This window comes from Peromyscus leucopus, chromosome 19 (genome assembly GCF_004664715.2).
Source record: "Peromyscus leucopus breed LL Stock chromosome 19, UCI_PerLeu_2.1, whole genome shotgun sequence".
NCBI lineage: Eukaryota > Metazoa > Chordata > Mammalia > Rodentia > Cricetidae > Peromyscus > Peromyscus leucopus.
Window position 1 is genome coordinate 49,067,728 of NC_051079.1, and position 13,274 is coordinate 49,081,001.

General features: G+C 44.9%; 1 protein-coding gene across 1 annotated transcript; it reads right to left on the reverse strand.

The window, feature by feature from the left end:
- Window positions 1–862: 862 nt before the first annotated feature.
- On the reverse strand, window positions 863–11,242 carry Grpel2 (GrpE like 2, mitochondrial). The gene is made up of 4 exons (XM_028890101.2): window positions 11,118–11,242; window positions 6,474–6,627; window positions 5,303–5,384; window positions 863–2,087 (listed from the first exon to the last, which is right to left on the reverse strand). Exons 1-4 carry the CDS (start codon window positions 11,189–11,191, stop codon window positions 1,723–1,725), a joined length of 675 nt encoding a protein of 224 aa, XP_028745934.1. The 5' UTR covers window positions 11,192–11,242; the 3' UTR covers window positions 863–1,722.
- Between the last annotated feature and the right edge of the window lie 2,032 nt (window positions 11,243–13,274).

Here is a 13,274-nt window from a genome sequence, read left to right on the forward strand (position 1 = left end):
ATAGGACGTTATGGACGACTCATGAAGCTCCTGAATAAGCGTGGCTACACCTTGCCATAGCCAAGCAGGAAATTGATTGTAACATCAAGGAGAAGCTGTGCCATGTTGCCCTGGACTTCCAGTAAGGCATGCCTGCTGCTGCATCCTTCTTCCTAGAGAAGAGTTATGAGCTGCCTGACGGCTAGGTCATCACTATTGGCAAGGACCAATTCTGCTGTCCCCAGGTGCTCTTCTAGCCTTCCGGGTGTGGAATATTATGAACTTACCTTCAATTCCATCATTAAGTGTGATGTCAACAAGATCTCTATGCCAACACAGTGTGGTCTGGTGGTACCACCATGTACCCAGGCATCGACTACAACAGGATGCAGATCACTGCTCTGGCTCCTAGTGCCATAAAGATCAACATCATCGCTCCCTAACTGCAAGTACTCTGTGTGGACGGGCAGCTCTACCATGGTCTTGCTGTCCACCTTCCAGCAGATATGATTTAGCCAGGAGGAGTACAAGGAATAGATTGCCCTTCCTTCATACATTGCAAATGATTCTAGGTGGACAATGACGGAGCTGTGTTCACACCTTTTCTTGACAAAATGTGTGGAGAAAAAAAAACCCAAGACAATGTTGTTCTTTTTGTCAATTATAAATATATATAATTGGGGGGGGGTGCTTTTGACTCAGGATTTAAAAACTGGAATGGCGAAGGTGACAGCAGCTGATTGGGGTAAGCTACCCCAAGTTTGACAATGTGACAATGTGGCTGAGGACTTGGAGTGCATTTTTGTTGTTGCTACAGGAAGTCCCTTGTCCTCTGCAGAGCAGCACCACAGCCTACGGAAAGGATGGCCCAGTTCACTCTGAGTGCATGCAAGGGAGGAAGCAGCACCGCTTTTGTGTAAATTATGTACTCCAAAAAGTCATCCACCCTAACCCTCTGCTTTCCATTTTGAATGGTCAGCCACTATGCCTGGCCCCCCATGCCTGACTCTCTAACTTGAGATGTAAGGAGGCTTTTGGTCTCCCTGGGAGTGGGTTGTGTTGTCGAGGCAGCCAGAGCTTACCTGTTCATAGACTTGAGACCAATTTAATAAACGAGTACACCTTACCAACAAGAAAAAAAAAAAGGAAGACTGGTCCGACTCTTTAGCCCTTCCAAATGGGACCAGAAAGGGGTGGCTATGGAACAATTTAAGTGTGCCCCTAGCAGGGAATACAAGTACAAAAGATGACTAAATGAAAAATGAAATAGAAAAGCAGCCTTGAAAAATCTCTGTAGAAGTCAACCCAACTGATCTAAATTTATACAAGGTAAAGCTTTGTCATCTAAGTACTAAATGTCAAACCAATCCCTACCATCTCCCTTTCCCATAAGACACAAGACCCAAGATGCTGCTACACTAATTCCAGTCATTAGTTGAAAACACAGTTAAGGGATTTTGGATTCAGTCATCAGAGTACCAATTTAAATGATTTTTGTAAACATTTTGATAAAGGCCACAGGACACTCATCACATTGTTCAGATGCCCAGTGGCAGGACTTCCAGATGAGCCCAAACAGGTCACATAAAACCAATATAAGATACTGTAGAGATAAAGCCAATATGACTAAATCCAAAGCAGAGCACACGAAGGACCTCATGTATAATACAAACCAGCTTAATAAATAAGGGGACAGAGGGGCCAGGACCCTGGGAGAGAGAGTTTTAGTTCCCGGTGGCTCGTTCATAGCCTTCTCTGCGACTCCACGGCCACTTCCACTTGGGCAAGTCTAATGGTGCGGCCATGAAGTTTGTAGCCATCTTGTCGTACTAATGCCACAGTGCCAGGCTGTACCCCAACACCTGCTGGCATGTGACAGATGAGTTCATGCTCATGAGGGTCGTATTTGTCACCAATGGGCGTCATTTTCTCTAGGCCATGCTTGGCAAACACACTTTTCAGCTTTGCTTCTAAAAGAGACAGTCCTTGAAAGACTTTTTCCAGAGTAAGTTTGTGGTCCTCGGGTTTGGCTCCTTCTGAAAAGCACTCAGCAGTCTTCTCCAAAATGTCTGCCACCTCCACCAAGTCCTTACAGAAGCTTTGGATTCCTGCAGAGAAACCAGATCCAAGTCTGAGAACAACGCTGTCCTTAGGAGCAGAATCTGGAGGAGGCCCAGAGAGGTAGCTAGTACATTGTATACTTAGGATTTCTGAAAGTGGGAAGGTTGCCATGCAGGACTTGGGCATCAGCTCAACCATTCAAGCTTGCAAAGTGTGTCTGTCTGTCTATCTCCAGGAATCCTACTGGGAAACTGGGAAATAAGCCTACATAAAATAGACTTAAAAACTGGATTATCTTGGTTGTGCAGAGGCCGATCTGAAGAGATAATCTAGGAATATATTTCACGGGGGTGGGGTGGGGTGGAGAGCACAAAATAAGAAAAGCCAGCACTATGCTATGAAAGCTGAGAGCCACTTGTTCGACGCTGGCTAGATAGGAAGGTGAGGCACACGTAACACTTACAGATGGGGTGAGTGTCCTTCCTATGGCCTGTCAGGAGACATTGGGAAAGGTCCACAGAAACCTTTTATTTTTATTTTTATAATTTTTTCTTCACAGAAACCTTTTAGAGCAATGTGAACTAATGTTACAAGGTGAGAGTAAACCCGGCTGCTGAAAGATCCCACCGTTCCCACTCCGACTGGGGTAAGGAATGGTGACCATTGGTTATCTATGGCATAAAACCCAGCAGGGCTGGTGAGGAGTACAGACTCTTTGGGCTTACAGCTATGCCGAAATGGGAAGTCAACTAGGCTAGTCACAGGTAAGCAATAAAAAACACCGACAGAGACCTGAGAAAACTGACCAGATGCGGCAGACCAAAGGAGAGGAAGGAATTCTCCCTTTAATTTCCCAGGGTACCAGACGCAGCAGCGCTTCCTGAGGAACAGTGGCCAATCTGTCCAACTGCAGCACAGTGGCATGCAGACGGCATTCACAGGCATGCAGACGGCATTCACTGCATGCAGACGGCATTCACAGCATGCAGACGGCATTCAAAGCATGCAGACGGGTTCACAGCATGCAGACGGCATTCACAGGCATGCAGACGGGTTCACAGGCATGCAGACGGCATTCACAGCATGCAGACGGGTTCACAAGGAGAGAAAATGCTAGCGCAAGTGGGGCGTGGGCATCGTCTAGTTTAGGGTAGGAGGGTGGAGAAGGCAGAGCAGAAGGCGCTTCAGGAAACAGGCCCTGACTGAGAGCCAACTCTGAGTTCTTAGTGTTGGGGACCAAGCCCAAGTGCAAGGCTCTACTCACAATATGTAAATGCTGGGTCAGTGAGCTACATTTTCAGCCATCCAGGAGAGGGGTTTTTGTTTTCGTGCCCCCCCCCCAAGAACAGGGTTTCTCTGTGTAGTTTTGGTGCCTGTCCTGGATCTTGCTCTGTAGCCCAGGCTGGCCTCGAACTCAGAAATCCGCCTGGCTCTGCCTCCCAAGTAGAGGTTTTAAAGCAGCAAGCTTCTGTGCTGATCTGTATACTGCAGGGGAGACCTTGCTTCTATAGCAGTGAAGAAGTGGAAATTTGGCTAAACAGAAGCCTAGGTTCCTGTTGGTACACTGAGGAGCAGTTTTTGACTGATTCTCATTATTGTATTATGATTATTTTGTGTGTGATGTATGCGTGTTTGCCTGTATGTGCATCCAAGTGGGAGTCATAGGTCAATGATGTATATTTTACTCTCTTTTGTTTTTAAGATAGAATCTTATTGGACACAGAACTAAACATTTCAACCAACCAGAGTCCAGTGAGTGTCAGGATTTGCCTGTCTCCTTCCCACCAGCACTGGGGTGAGTTAAACATGTGACTTTTTTCCCACATGAGTTCTGGTATTCCAACTCAGGACTTCACGCTCGCAAAGTAATTACTTATCCATTGAACTATCTCTATCTCCCAAGGTCCCAATTTATTATTATTTTTTTAACTGGTAGTAACTATGTAATCTCTTGGGAAAAGCTTCATCTTTGTGACCAAGAAGGCAGACTGCTGAGTTTAAACTACACTTGCAAGGAGGCCAGAGAGTGTTCATGATATATCCATCAAAAAACATTATACTTTCCACCAGGTATGGTAGCTCATGCCTTTAATTCATGCACTTGGGAGGCAGAGGCAGGAATTTCTGTGAGCTTGAGGCCAGCCCATTCTACACAGAGTTCCAGGCTAGTCACGGCTACATAGAGAGACCCTGTTTCAAAAGCCAAAAACAGAACTAAATAAACAAAAACCTATTATCCTTTCCTTCTCCCTCCATGCTCAAACCCTTAGTTTCCTAAGTCTCTCTGGCCACTAGGAGGAGGCAAATGACTTTTGTGGCATCTTTAGTAGACACACTGTTTTAAGTTAAACTAGACTAACTACTAAACTCTTTGGCAGTGCAGTTAGTTAACACGAATTTGTTCCCAGATGGCTTATCATTTCTTGAGTAAACTCACAGTAAACTAGTTCTAACTCAAAGCCTGACTTCTGGTGCCCACCCATCTTGCTCATCAAGCAGGTGGAACATCAGAAGCTCCCCCATTGCTGAAATTGTTCTACTTGCAACAGACATGTCCACAACTCAGCAGTCAACAACTTTCTTCTGTAAAAGGTCACACAGTAAGCATTTTAGGGTTTGTGGGACAAGAGGCAAAAGCCGAAATTTTATAAAAGAGAAAACAAGTTTATATGGATTAAAAAAAAAAATCATGAAATTCAAAACTGTACTAACTGGCAGTTGGCTATGATTTGCTGAGCCTTGCTATAATCTTGGATACACATGCACAAATGCATGAATACTTTCTCTCTCTTTCAAGTTTTAGCTTCCTCCAGGCTGTTCTATAAATCACCAACTTGCAGAGTACTGACAGCAATAAAGGATTCTTGTCCAAAGTAGTGTACTTTCCCTGTGGATACAGACCAATGTTGTTTACATTAAGCAAGCTTCAGCATTCCTGGCTATGCCCTGCTCTTTGGATTTTCCTCGAGTGTCTTGATGATTCATGGTTCATTAATGACTGAAAAATATTATTTCTATATACACTAGAATGTTGGAAATGTAGTAACTGTATATCCCTAGAAAAATAAAGGCCAGCATTATTATAGCAATGACATGATACCATTCCCACGTGCAGCAGAGAAAGCCTGTAGGGACAGTGGGAGGTATGGGATGAATCAGTTAGGGGACTCAGGTGCATTTCTACTACGATCAGTTTACAAATGTGCTTTCAAAGGTGCCTGCCCTTCAACTACATTTATTTTTATTATGAGTCATCTCTCACCAAATATCTTGGCATCTTCCACACATCTTTGGGTTCGTCTCCTTATGTTTTCAGAATCAGCAACAGCTCTCTGGTATCTTAGCTAAATATCAAAAGCAAAATCAAAGGATGAGAAATCAGTGGGAAAGAATGCTTTTACTTTATTTTATTTTTTAAAGATTTATTTATTATGTATACACTCTTCTTCCTGCAGGCCAGAAGAGGGCGCCAGATCTCATTACAGAGGGTTGGGAGCCACCATGCGGTTGCTGGGAATTGAACTCAGGACCTCTGGAAGAACAGCTAGTGCTCTTAACCTCTGAACCACTCTCCAGCCCAAATGCTTTTACTTTATAACTCTCCTCCTTGTAATAGAGGAAGGGAGGGAATACAGCTCAGTGATAGAGCACTTTCTCAACAGGCACAAGGCCCTGGGTTCAGTCTCCAATAAAACTAGTAGTTGTTTAAAAACAAATAGTCTGAGACTGGCTGCTCTCCAAATTTCCAAAGTAGTAATCTATTTACTCTTCAGTAGCTTGTAAGTAATTCCAACTAGCTTGAACATATCAGCTTTTCAAGTTCATTATCTATTTAGGCAACACTGCCAACCCTTCTTTCTCTGACAGAGAGTAAGTTTTAAAAACCTATCACCTGTTTCAAGGCAGTTAGTTCATCCTGTCTGGTCTTTTCTCTTTCGTCCCTGGTTTCTTTAATTGCTCTCATAAGACATGCTTCCCAGCACCTTGCAGTCCCGAGTGGTTTGTAACGATTCTGCTGCAGCTATCTCTTCTCACAGTGCTCAGTCACGACTGTGTCCAGGAGATCAGATGCTCTCTGATCACCAGAGTACAAAGAACTCACACACCCAGCAAATATTTATTCTCTACCACCTGACAGGCACCGCACCACCTTCAACTGCCAACCATCCGCTATTGAAGTGCTGGGAAACAAGAGGGAACCAAAGCAGGCACCATCCTTAGCAAGTGGCCCTTTAAAAACCACAGCCTTTTTTTTTTTTTTTTTTTTTGGCCTAATAGGCCCAGCAAGAGAGCAGTGGAGGAAGAGGGGTAAAGAACCATTTTAGAGGAAAGTTCATTAAAAAACAAAACAAAACAAACACACACAAAAAACTTTGCTTGAACATTAAACCCAAGAAGAGATAATAACAAATAATATAAAATCTACTACTCACTGTTAAATCTTGGACTTCTTTTTCCAGTTTAACAGCTTTTAGCCTTAAGGCTTGTTCAGCAAGGGAGGGACCGAGTACATCAGGAGGGTCCTCAGAACTGCAGTCTTCCCCAGCCGTTCTTGGGGTGGCAGTGCTGAATGGGTGGAGCCATCCCCTAAGAGGGTGGGAGCAGGGCAGTGGCACATAATGAGAAAACACCACCATAAACAGGCAAATCACAACAGCTGGAGCCCAAAGCACCCCACACTGAAACTCTCCATAGTTTCCAGTCTTGGTGACAAACGCCACGAGGTCCTACATAAGCACTTTGCTGCTCCATCTGCCTCATGTTTTTATTGCCCAATACCTGAAACGTGACTAGATTTTAAAGTGCTCTTAGAAGTAATAGCTTTAAGGTGAGAAAACGGCTCAACAGTTAAGAGCATTGACTGCTCTCCCAGAAGACCTGGATTCAATTCCAAGCACCTGTTTAGCAACTCACAAGCCCCTGTAACTCCAGCTCATGGAGACCTAATGCCTTCTGGCTTCTGTGGGCAGCAGGCACACGGGTGGTGCAGACATAATGCAGGCAAAACTCCTATACACTTAAAATAAAGCTCTGTCGATAGGCAGTTGTCATGCCGTACAATTTACCATTTAAAATGTGCAATTCAAACATTTTTACCATGTCCAGAGTCAACCAATTCTGAAATCACAATTTCAGAACATCTTTGTCACCATAAAAAGGCTTGTACGTATCACATCATTTACCATTTCCTCTTAAATCGTTTGCCCCAGGTAAGCCTGATGACATTTTGTTTTCTACAGACATGCCTTTTATGGATGCCTAGTGTCAACAGAATCATAAGAGACAGTCACTTAGAAGCAGTTTTTCACTTAGAGTGTGTTTCAGGTTCATTCATGTAATTGTGATAAGAAAAAATACCAACAAGTTTTTTAATTAAAAAGAACAGGAATAGAGTGAATTTACTGACAAATAGGAAGTGTTAGGTTACACAGGCATAAGAAACTCTCCCCTGCTCTGAAACACGGGAGCTAAACTAAACTGCTGCCCCCCAAATCTGCTCCACTCCCCGAGAAGTGACCACTACCAACATCTGATTAGACAGATGTTTGCTAAAGATAAAACTGTCTTAGTTAGAAACTTGCAAATTTCAGCTTCTGTACAGCTGAAATTTCCCATTTTTGCTCTGGGAAATCTCCTTTGGCACAGGGATTTTTAAAAAGACCCCCAAAGATGGTCAGAAGATTATGATAATGTCTAACCTTACATAAAAGATGAAATATTTCAGATCAGGGCTGGACCTCTGTAAACAATAGCTAGAGTCTGCAGCTGTGCACTAAAGAAGGTTTTCCTCATCTCTGAGTGTTGAGAATTTCTCATTGGGGACAGGTGAGGCACCTTTGAAACTGCATTTGCCAGTAATTGGTTACTTTTTATTGCTAAGTAATAGATCATTGTGTAGTTATGCCACACTTTTTTTTTTAATCCACTTGTCAGCTGATTTGGATTTCTTTTCTGCTAGATTGAATAATGCTGCTAATACAAAATAAATGCTATTATAATCTGTCATGCCCAGCCTAGCTCCAGGAATGGACCTGTTGGGGCAGTGAGGGAATGAACATAAAACAGACAGAACAGTGGGATCAGGTGGTTCAGGCTCACTGCTGGAAAAAACACAGCATCCTGGAAGTTCAGCATGCTTATTACATAGAGTTGTTCAATCTCTAGGAAGGTGGTGTTATTACATACATCAAGAGGCAGGGCTTCTGGGGTACAGCTAGATCAAGGGGACAGGTTTAGGTAATCTCTGCACACACTGTTAATACTTGCACTCTCCCCCAAGGAAGGCTTTGCCATGCCTCCAGGGGTCTGAGGCTTGGGAGTTTTGACATGGCTTGCACATGTCAACACAAGCATTCACTCTCAGGACTTCACTCTCTGAGGACTGTCTCTGATCCCCACAATATACCCTACTTTACTAATGAAAAACTCAAGATGAGAGGCTTGAGGTTTAATAACTTGTTCAAGATCATAACATTAAGCTGGGCAAAGTGGCACGTGACTACCTGCAATCTCTGGGTACTGGGAGGCTGATGTGGGTGGATCTTTCTGGTAGCATAGTAAAAGCCTGCCTCAAAAGAACAACAAAACAGTGTCCTCCAAAACAAACAAACAAAAGAAATGCATACACAGAGCAGGTGTTCTGTTGAGCTAGGATATTTAACACTAGGAAGCCACAGTTACACATTCGGGTCTAATTCTTCATCTTACAGAAGGGGAAAATGAGTAAAAGGAACTCAGGCTTAGAATTCCAAGACTTCGTGGCCACATGCTGTAAGGCTTTCAGAGAGAAAATCTGTGCAGTGTACGAGAAATTCTGACTGATATAGTCTCTGGACTACACAGGTCACTAAAATAGAACCTTGTTTTAGTCAATTAGTTTTTGTTCAACTAGTTATGTAATCTAAATTTTTGCACAGCCAATGAAATGGTTAAGGTCCCAACAACAGGACATCAATTCCTTAACTTACAAAGTATTTGAAGTTGTCTTTCAGGAATTGCTTACAGGATCCATTCACGGGCAGTTTCAAACAGGCTTTTTAAGAATGGACAGTTTCCCCCCCCCCCTCCAAAAAAGAAAAAGCCGGGTGCTGGTGGCACATGCCTTTAATCCCAGCACTGGGGAGGCAGAGCCAGGCAGATCTCTGTGAGTTCAAGGCCAACTTACTTGGCCTACAGAGCGAGATCCAGGATAGGCACCAAAACTACACAGAGAAACCCTGTCTCAAAAAAAAACCAAAAAAAAAAAAGACAGTCTCACAAGCCAGTTTGCTTGCCAATGACATTTTGATATCACAAGCTCAAAATCCTAAGCACAAAACGTAATTAGCCCCTAGAAAGAAGCACATGACTTGTGAAGAGACACGATGACATCCACCCTGGCACAAAAGAACCCTAGCTCTTTCTCATCCTCACACCTAATGAGAAACAGCCTCTCTCGTCCCATAAATTTCCCCAGCAACTGACCAGGGAAAGAGGAGCAGGTGACCTTGCAATAAATTTTATTTATTTTATTTTATTTTTTACAAAACTCCACCCTTGGTTACTATGGAAAGTAAGCCCCTGCTCTTGGTATCACTCGAATATTTGATACTTAGTTCAGTTTAAATAGAAATGTAGACTAGGGCCTAGTCTGGAGCAGATCTTGAACTATGGCTGCTCTGACCTCTATTTTAAGGAAGTTTTCATTATTTTAATAAGTGATTCATAATCACTCTTAGATCCTGGTAATTATTTCAAGTGAAAAACGACCAGGTCAATCAATCTATGGGTCCAAGAGCTCTTTAAAGCAGTTTATTATTTATATAAAGGGATATATATATTGGATAGTGGCCACTGAGATGACAGAAATCTAAACAAGGCTAAGAGGGTGGGGGGGTAGAGGAGTTTGCTTTAAGAAAAGAGTGCTCTAGGTAGAGCGAAGAGCTAGCTGGCTTGGAGACAGAGGCAAGAGAACTTTTATTTCCAGATTTTTCAGGCTGGCCCTGAATTTTATTATGGTTCGATATCCAATTATACATAATTCTAAATATTTGGTTCAGAAAATATAGTTATCATAGATATGTCTGGGGCAAATTATACATGGACAAAGACTGAGCCTCCTAGAAAATCACGTTTATCCTGGATAAACAGAAAGCTGGTCAAGACGGCCAGTTTGAAGAGAAGAGGTCAGTGCTCAATTACTTCTTCAGAAGAAACTATTCTATGATTATTTCCTTAGCTCACCCAACAAACTGCCAAAGGTTTGAAAACAAACCACCCCGCCCAGAGCATTGAATTCAGCGCCTCACAGCTCTGGTAGGGCGGGTGTATCGGGTCAGGTGCTTCAAGATGGAAAAAAAGAATGACAAATGGCCATGCAAATTTCCTGGATTTCCCCGCAGCTAATTTACAAGTCAGAGTTCTCCAACTATTCATGGACCTCCTTTTTAAAAGAATTCTTTCTCAGGAGTATCCCCTGAGAATAATGAACCGTGTTCACTAACACAAAAACACCGAGACTGGTTTCTAGACGGGGTAATAAGTCCCTTTAAGATTTGTTTGGGAAAGTTAGCAAGTTATCCTACATCCTAGATTCCTCAGTTATTACACATGATGCAATAAAAAGAGCCTACCCAGAGTCCTGCAGTCCTCTGACGGCACCCCTAATTTCACAGTACCCCTAAGACTGGTGGAAAGGCCGTCTGGGGCCCGGTCCGATGCTCGTCTTTTACACACGGGTAAAACGATGCTCGCGAGAAGCTGGAGAGACTGCCTGCCCGAAGACCACATGGAGTCTGGCTAAGAACCCTAACACATGCCCGGACGGAACAGGTGAGCAGGGGCTAGGAAGGCGCTCCGTCTCCGGTTCACTCACGCCCGGGGTTCCGCCTCCCAGGACGTGGCCTCGGGTGCCACTCATCTCCCGTGACCCGGGAAAAGCGCGCCTCTGGGCCTCAGCCTCCCTTCCAAGAGGCGCGGCGGACGCCCGCGGCACGGGGCCTGCGGCCGGTCCTCGCCGGCGCCGAGCTAGCCCCTGGCCTTCCTTCCCACAGCGGCCCATCGGCGCGCCCCAGCCACGGCCCCGCCGCCCCTCTTACCGGCTCTGCGACACGGTCCCGGAGGCCAGGAGGCGCTGCAGCCGCTGCACCGCCCACAACGGCCGCGCCGCCATGTTCCAGACCAGGGCGCCGACCCCGCGCACGCGCGGTCCAGCCAGACGGAGAGACGAGCCCGCCGAGAGGCCACGCCCCCCGCGAGTGGAGGCACGGGACTTCCGGTTTCCTGTGCGCCACACGGCTCTTCCGGGCCGGCTCTCCGCGTTGAACTGGTCCAGCCAGGGTAGACGCTTGTCCCGGAGGTTCGTAGTAGGTGCCAAGTTCACGGTGAGCGAGGTGGGGCCTCACCTCCATCATCCTCGAGGAGCGCATATGAGGTTACAAGCGATACGTGTAAAATGGGACCAGCGGGAATGGTTAGACTCAGCGGGGTTCACCAAGCCTCAACAACCCAGGTTCGATCCTGGGACCCCCTCCTGGAGAGAAACGACATCCTCTACTTGTTCTCTGACAACTTCACCACGGGCTCAGTCATGTGCTCACCGAAACAAATACGCGCCCACACAAAACCGAAAAAGACTAGCCCTATAGCCGAAGCATTGGTAGATGAGAAGGGGAGAAAAGTGGATCCGGGAGTGACGACCTCTGTAAAGAAAGCGCCAGCGAGGAGGGAGAATTGAAAGCAAAAGATTTAAGTACGGGGAAAGGGTTTGGTAAGGTCAGACTGGAGAATTGGCTAGAACCGGTCTCGTGAGCGATGAAATAGTGCAGCCTGGTTGCACCTGCCCCAGCCCCCTCCCACGATTTTTCCTTCGATGGCTGTTTTCTGGCTTAACTGTGTGTTCATGGTGTGTGTTCAGTTGTTTCTGCTTACTAAAATCTAAGCGCTTTCAAGGCAGAGCTATATTTTATTGTCTAATTCTGATTGTAGTAACTTGACAACAGGTATGACTCAGGCCTGTAATTCCAGCCATTCCAGGCTAAGGCAAGAGGATCACAAGATCGAGTCCAGCCCAAGAGCTGAGACTACAGCTCAGTGGTCGAGTGCTTGCCTAGCGCATGCAAAAAGACCTTTCCTCGGTTCTGTTAAAAAACAACAACAACAAAAAACAAAACAAAACAAAAAAACCCCTTGGCTGTTCAGAGAAAATTGAAGGGTGTAAAAAGAGGTAGAGAAATGCCGGGCGGTGGTGGCGCACGCCTTTAATCCCAGCACTCCAGAGGCAGAGGCAGGTGGATCTTTGTGAGTTCCAGGCCAGGCCAGCCTGGTCTGAAGAGCGAGTTCCGGGAAAGGCTCCAAAGCTACACAGAGAAACCTTGTCTCGAAAAACAAAACATACAAAAAAAAGAAAAAAAAAAAAAAAAAAAAAAAAAGTAGGGAAGACAAGCTGTTGGAAGAGCCCCGGCAAGACTGTTTTTATTAGGGTTGTTGACAGAGGGTCTTACTATGAAGCCCTAAACTCATACTTCACCTTCTTCAGTGCTGGGTTTGCGGTGCCAGACCATCTTACTCCATATCCCCTACATAGTGTAGTTACAGAGAAACCTAACTAGCTGCTGGTGCAAGTCTCTGTGCTTACATCCTATTTTCTTAGTATTTTATCTTGCTTTTCTGCAATTTAGAGTTGGAGTTTTTGTGGTGTGTCTTGATCACTGTTTTTTTTTCCTTGCTCAATAAATATTAAGTGAATTAATGAAGCTGGATGATATCAGTGAAGATGTGTGTAAATTTTATTTTTTCTCCATGTGTATGTATGTATATGGGTACACACATGAATACATGTAGTCAGAGGACCATTTGCAGTAGCCTTTATCTTTCTACTATGTGGGTCCTGGGGATTGAATTCAGGTCATCAGGCTCGGTGGTAACCCCCTTTTACCTGCTGAGCTGTCTTGCCAGCCCAAGATGTAGATACATTTTAGGGCTTTACTGGGTGTGGTGGTGCATGACTTTAATCCCAGCACTTGGGAGGAAGAGGCAGGCAGATCTCTGTCTGTTTGAGGCCAGCCTGGTCTACACATCAAATTCTAGGCCAATCAGAGATACATGAGAAACCCTCAGCACCCCTAGACAGTATTTCTCTGTGTAGCCCTGAATGTCATGGAACTAACTCAAGACCGGGCTGGCCTCAAACTCAGAGATTCACCTGAGTGCTGGGAATAATGTGACCCTTCTTTAAAACAAAACAAAACAAAACA

What these genes read in the sequence shown, in the direction of transcription:
- Grpel2 (XM_028890101.2), bottom strand. Translation starts at nt 11,191, where the DNA reads ATGGCGGCGCGGCCGTTGTGGGCGGTGCAGCGGCTGCAGCGCCTCCTG. An exon ending in GGGACCGTGTCGCAGAGCCG is followed by an intron (nt 6,628 to 11,117) that starts GTAAGAGGGGCG and finishes CCACCCTCTTAG; the next exon opens with GGGATGGCTCCACCCATTCA. An exon ending in AAGAAGTCCAAGATTTAACA is followed by an intron (nt 5,385 to 6,473) that starts GTGAGTAGTAGA and finishes TTTGATATTTAG; the next exon opens with CTAAGATACCAGAGAGCTGT.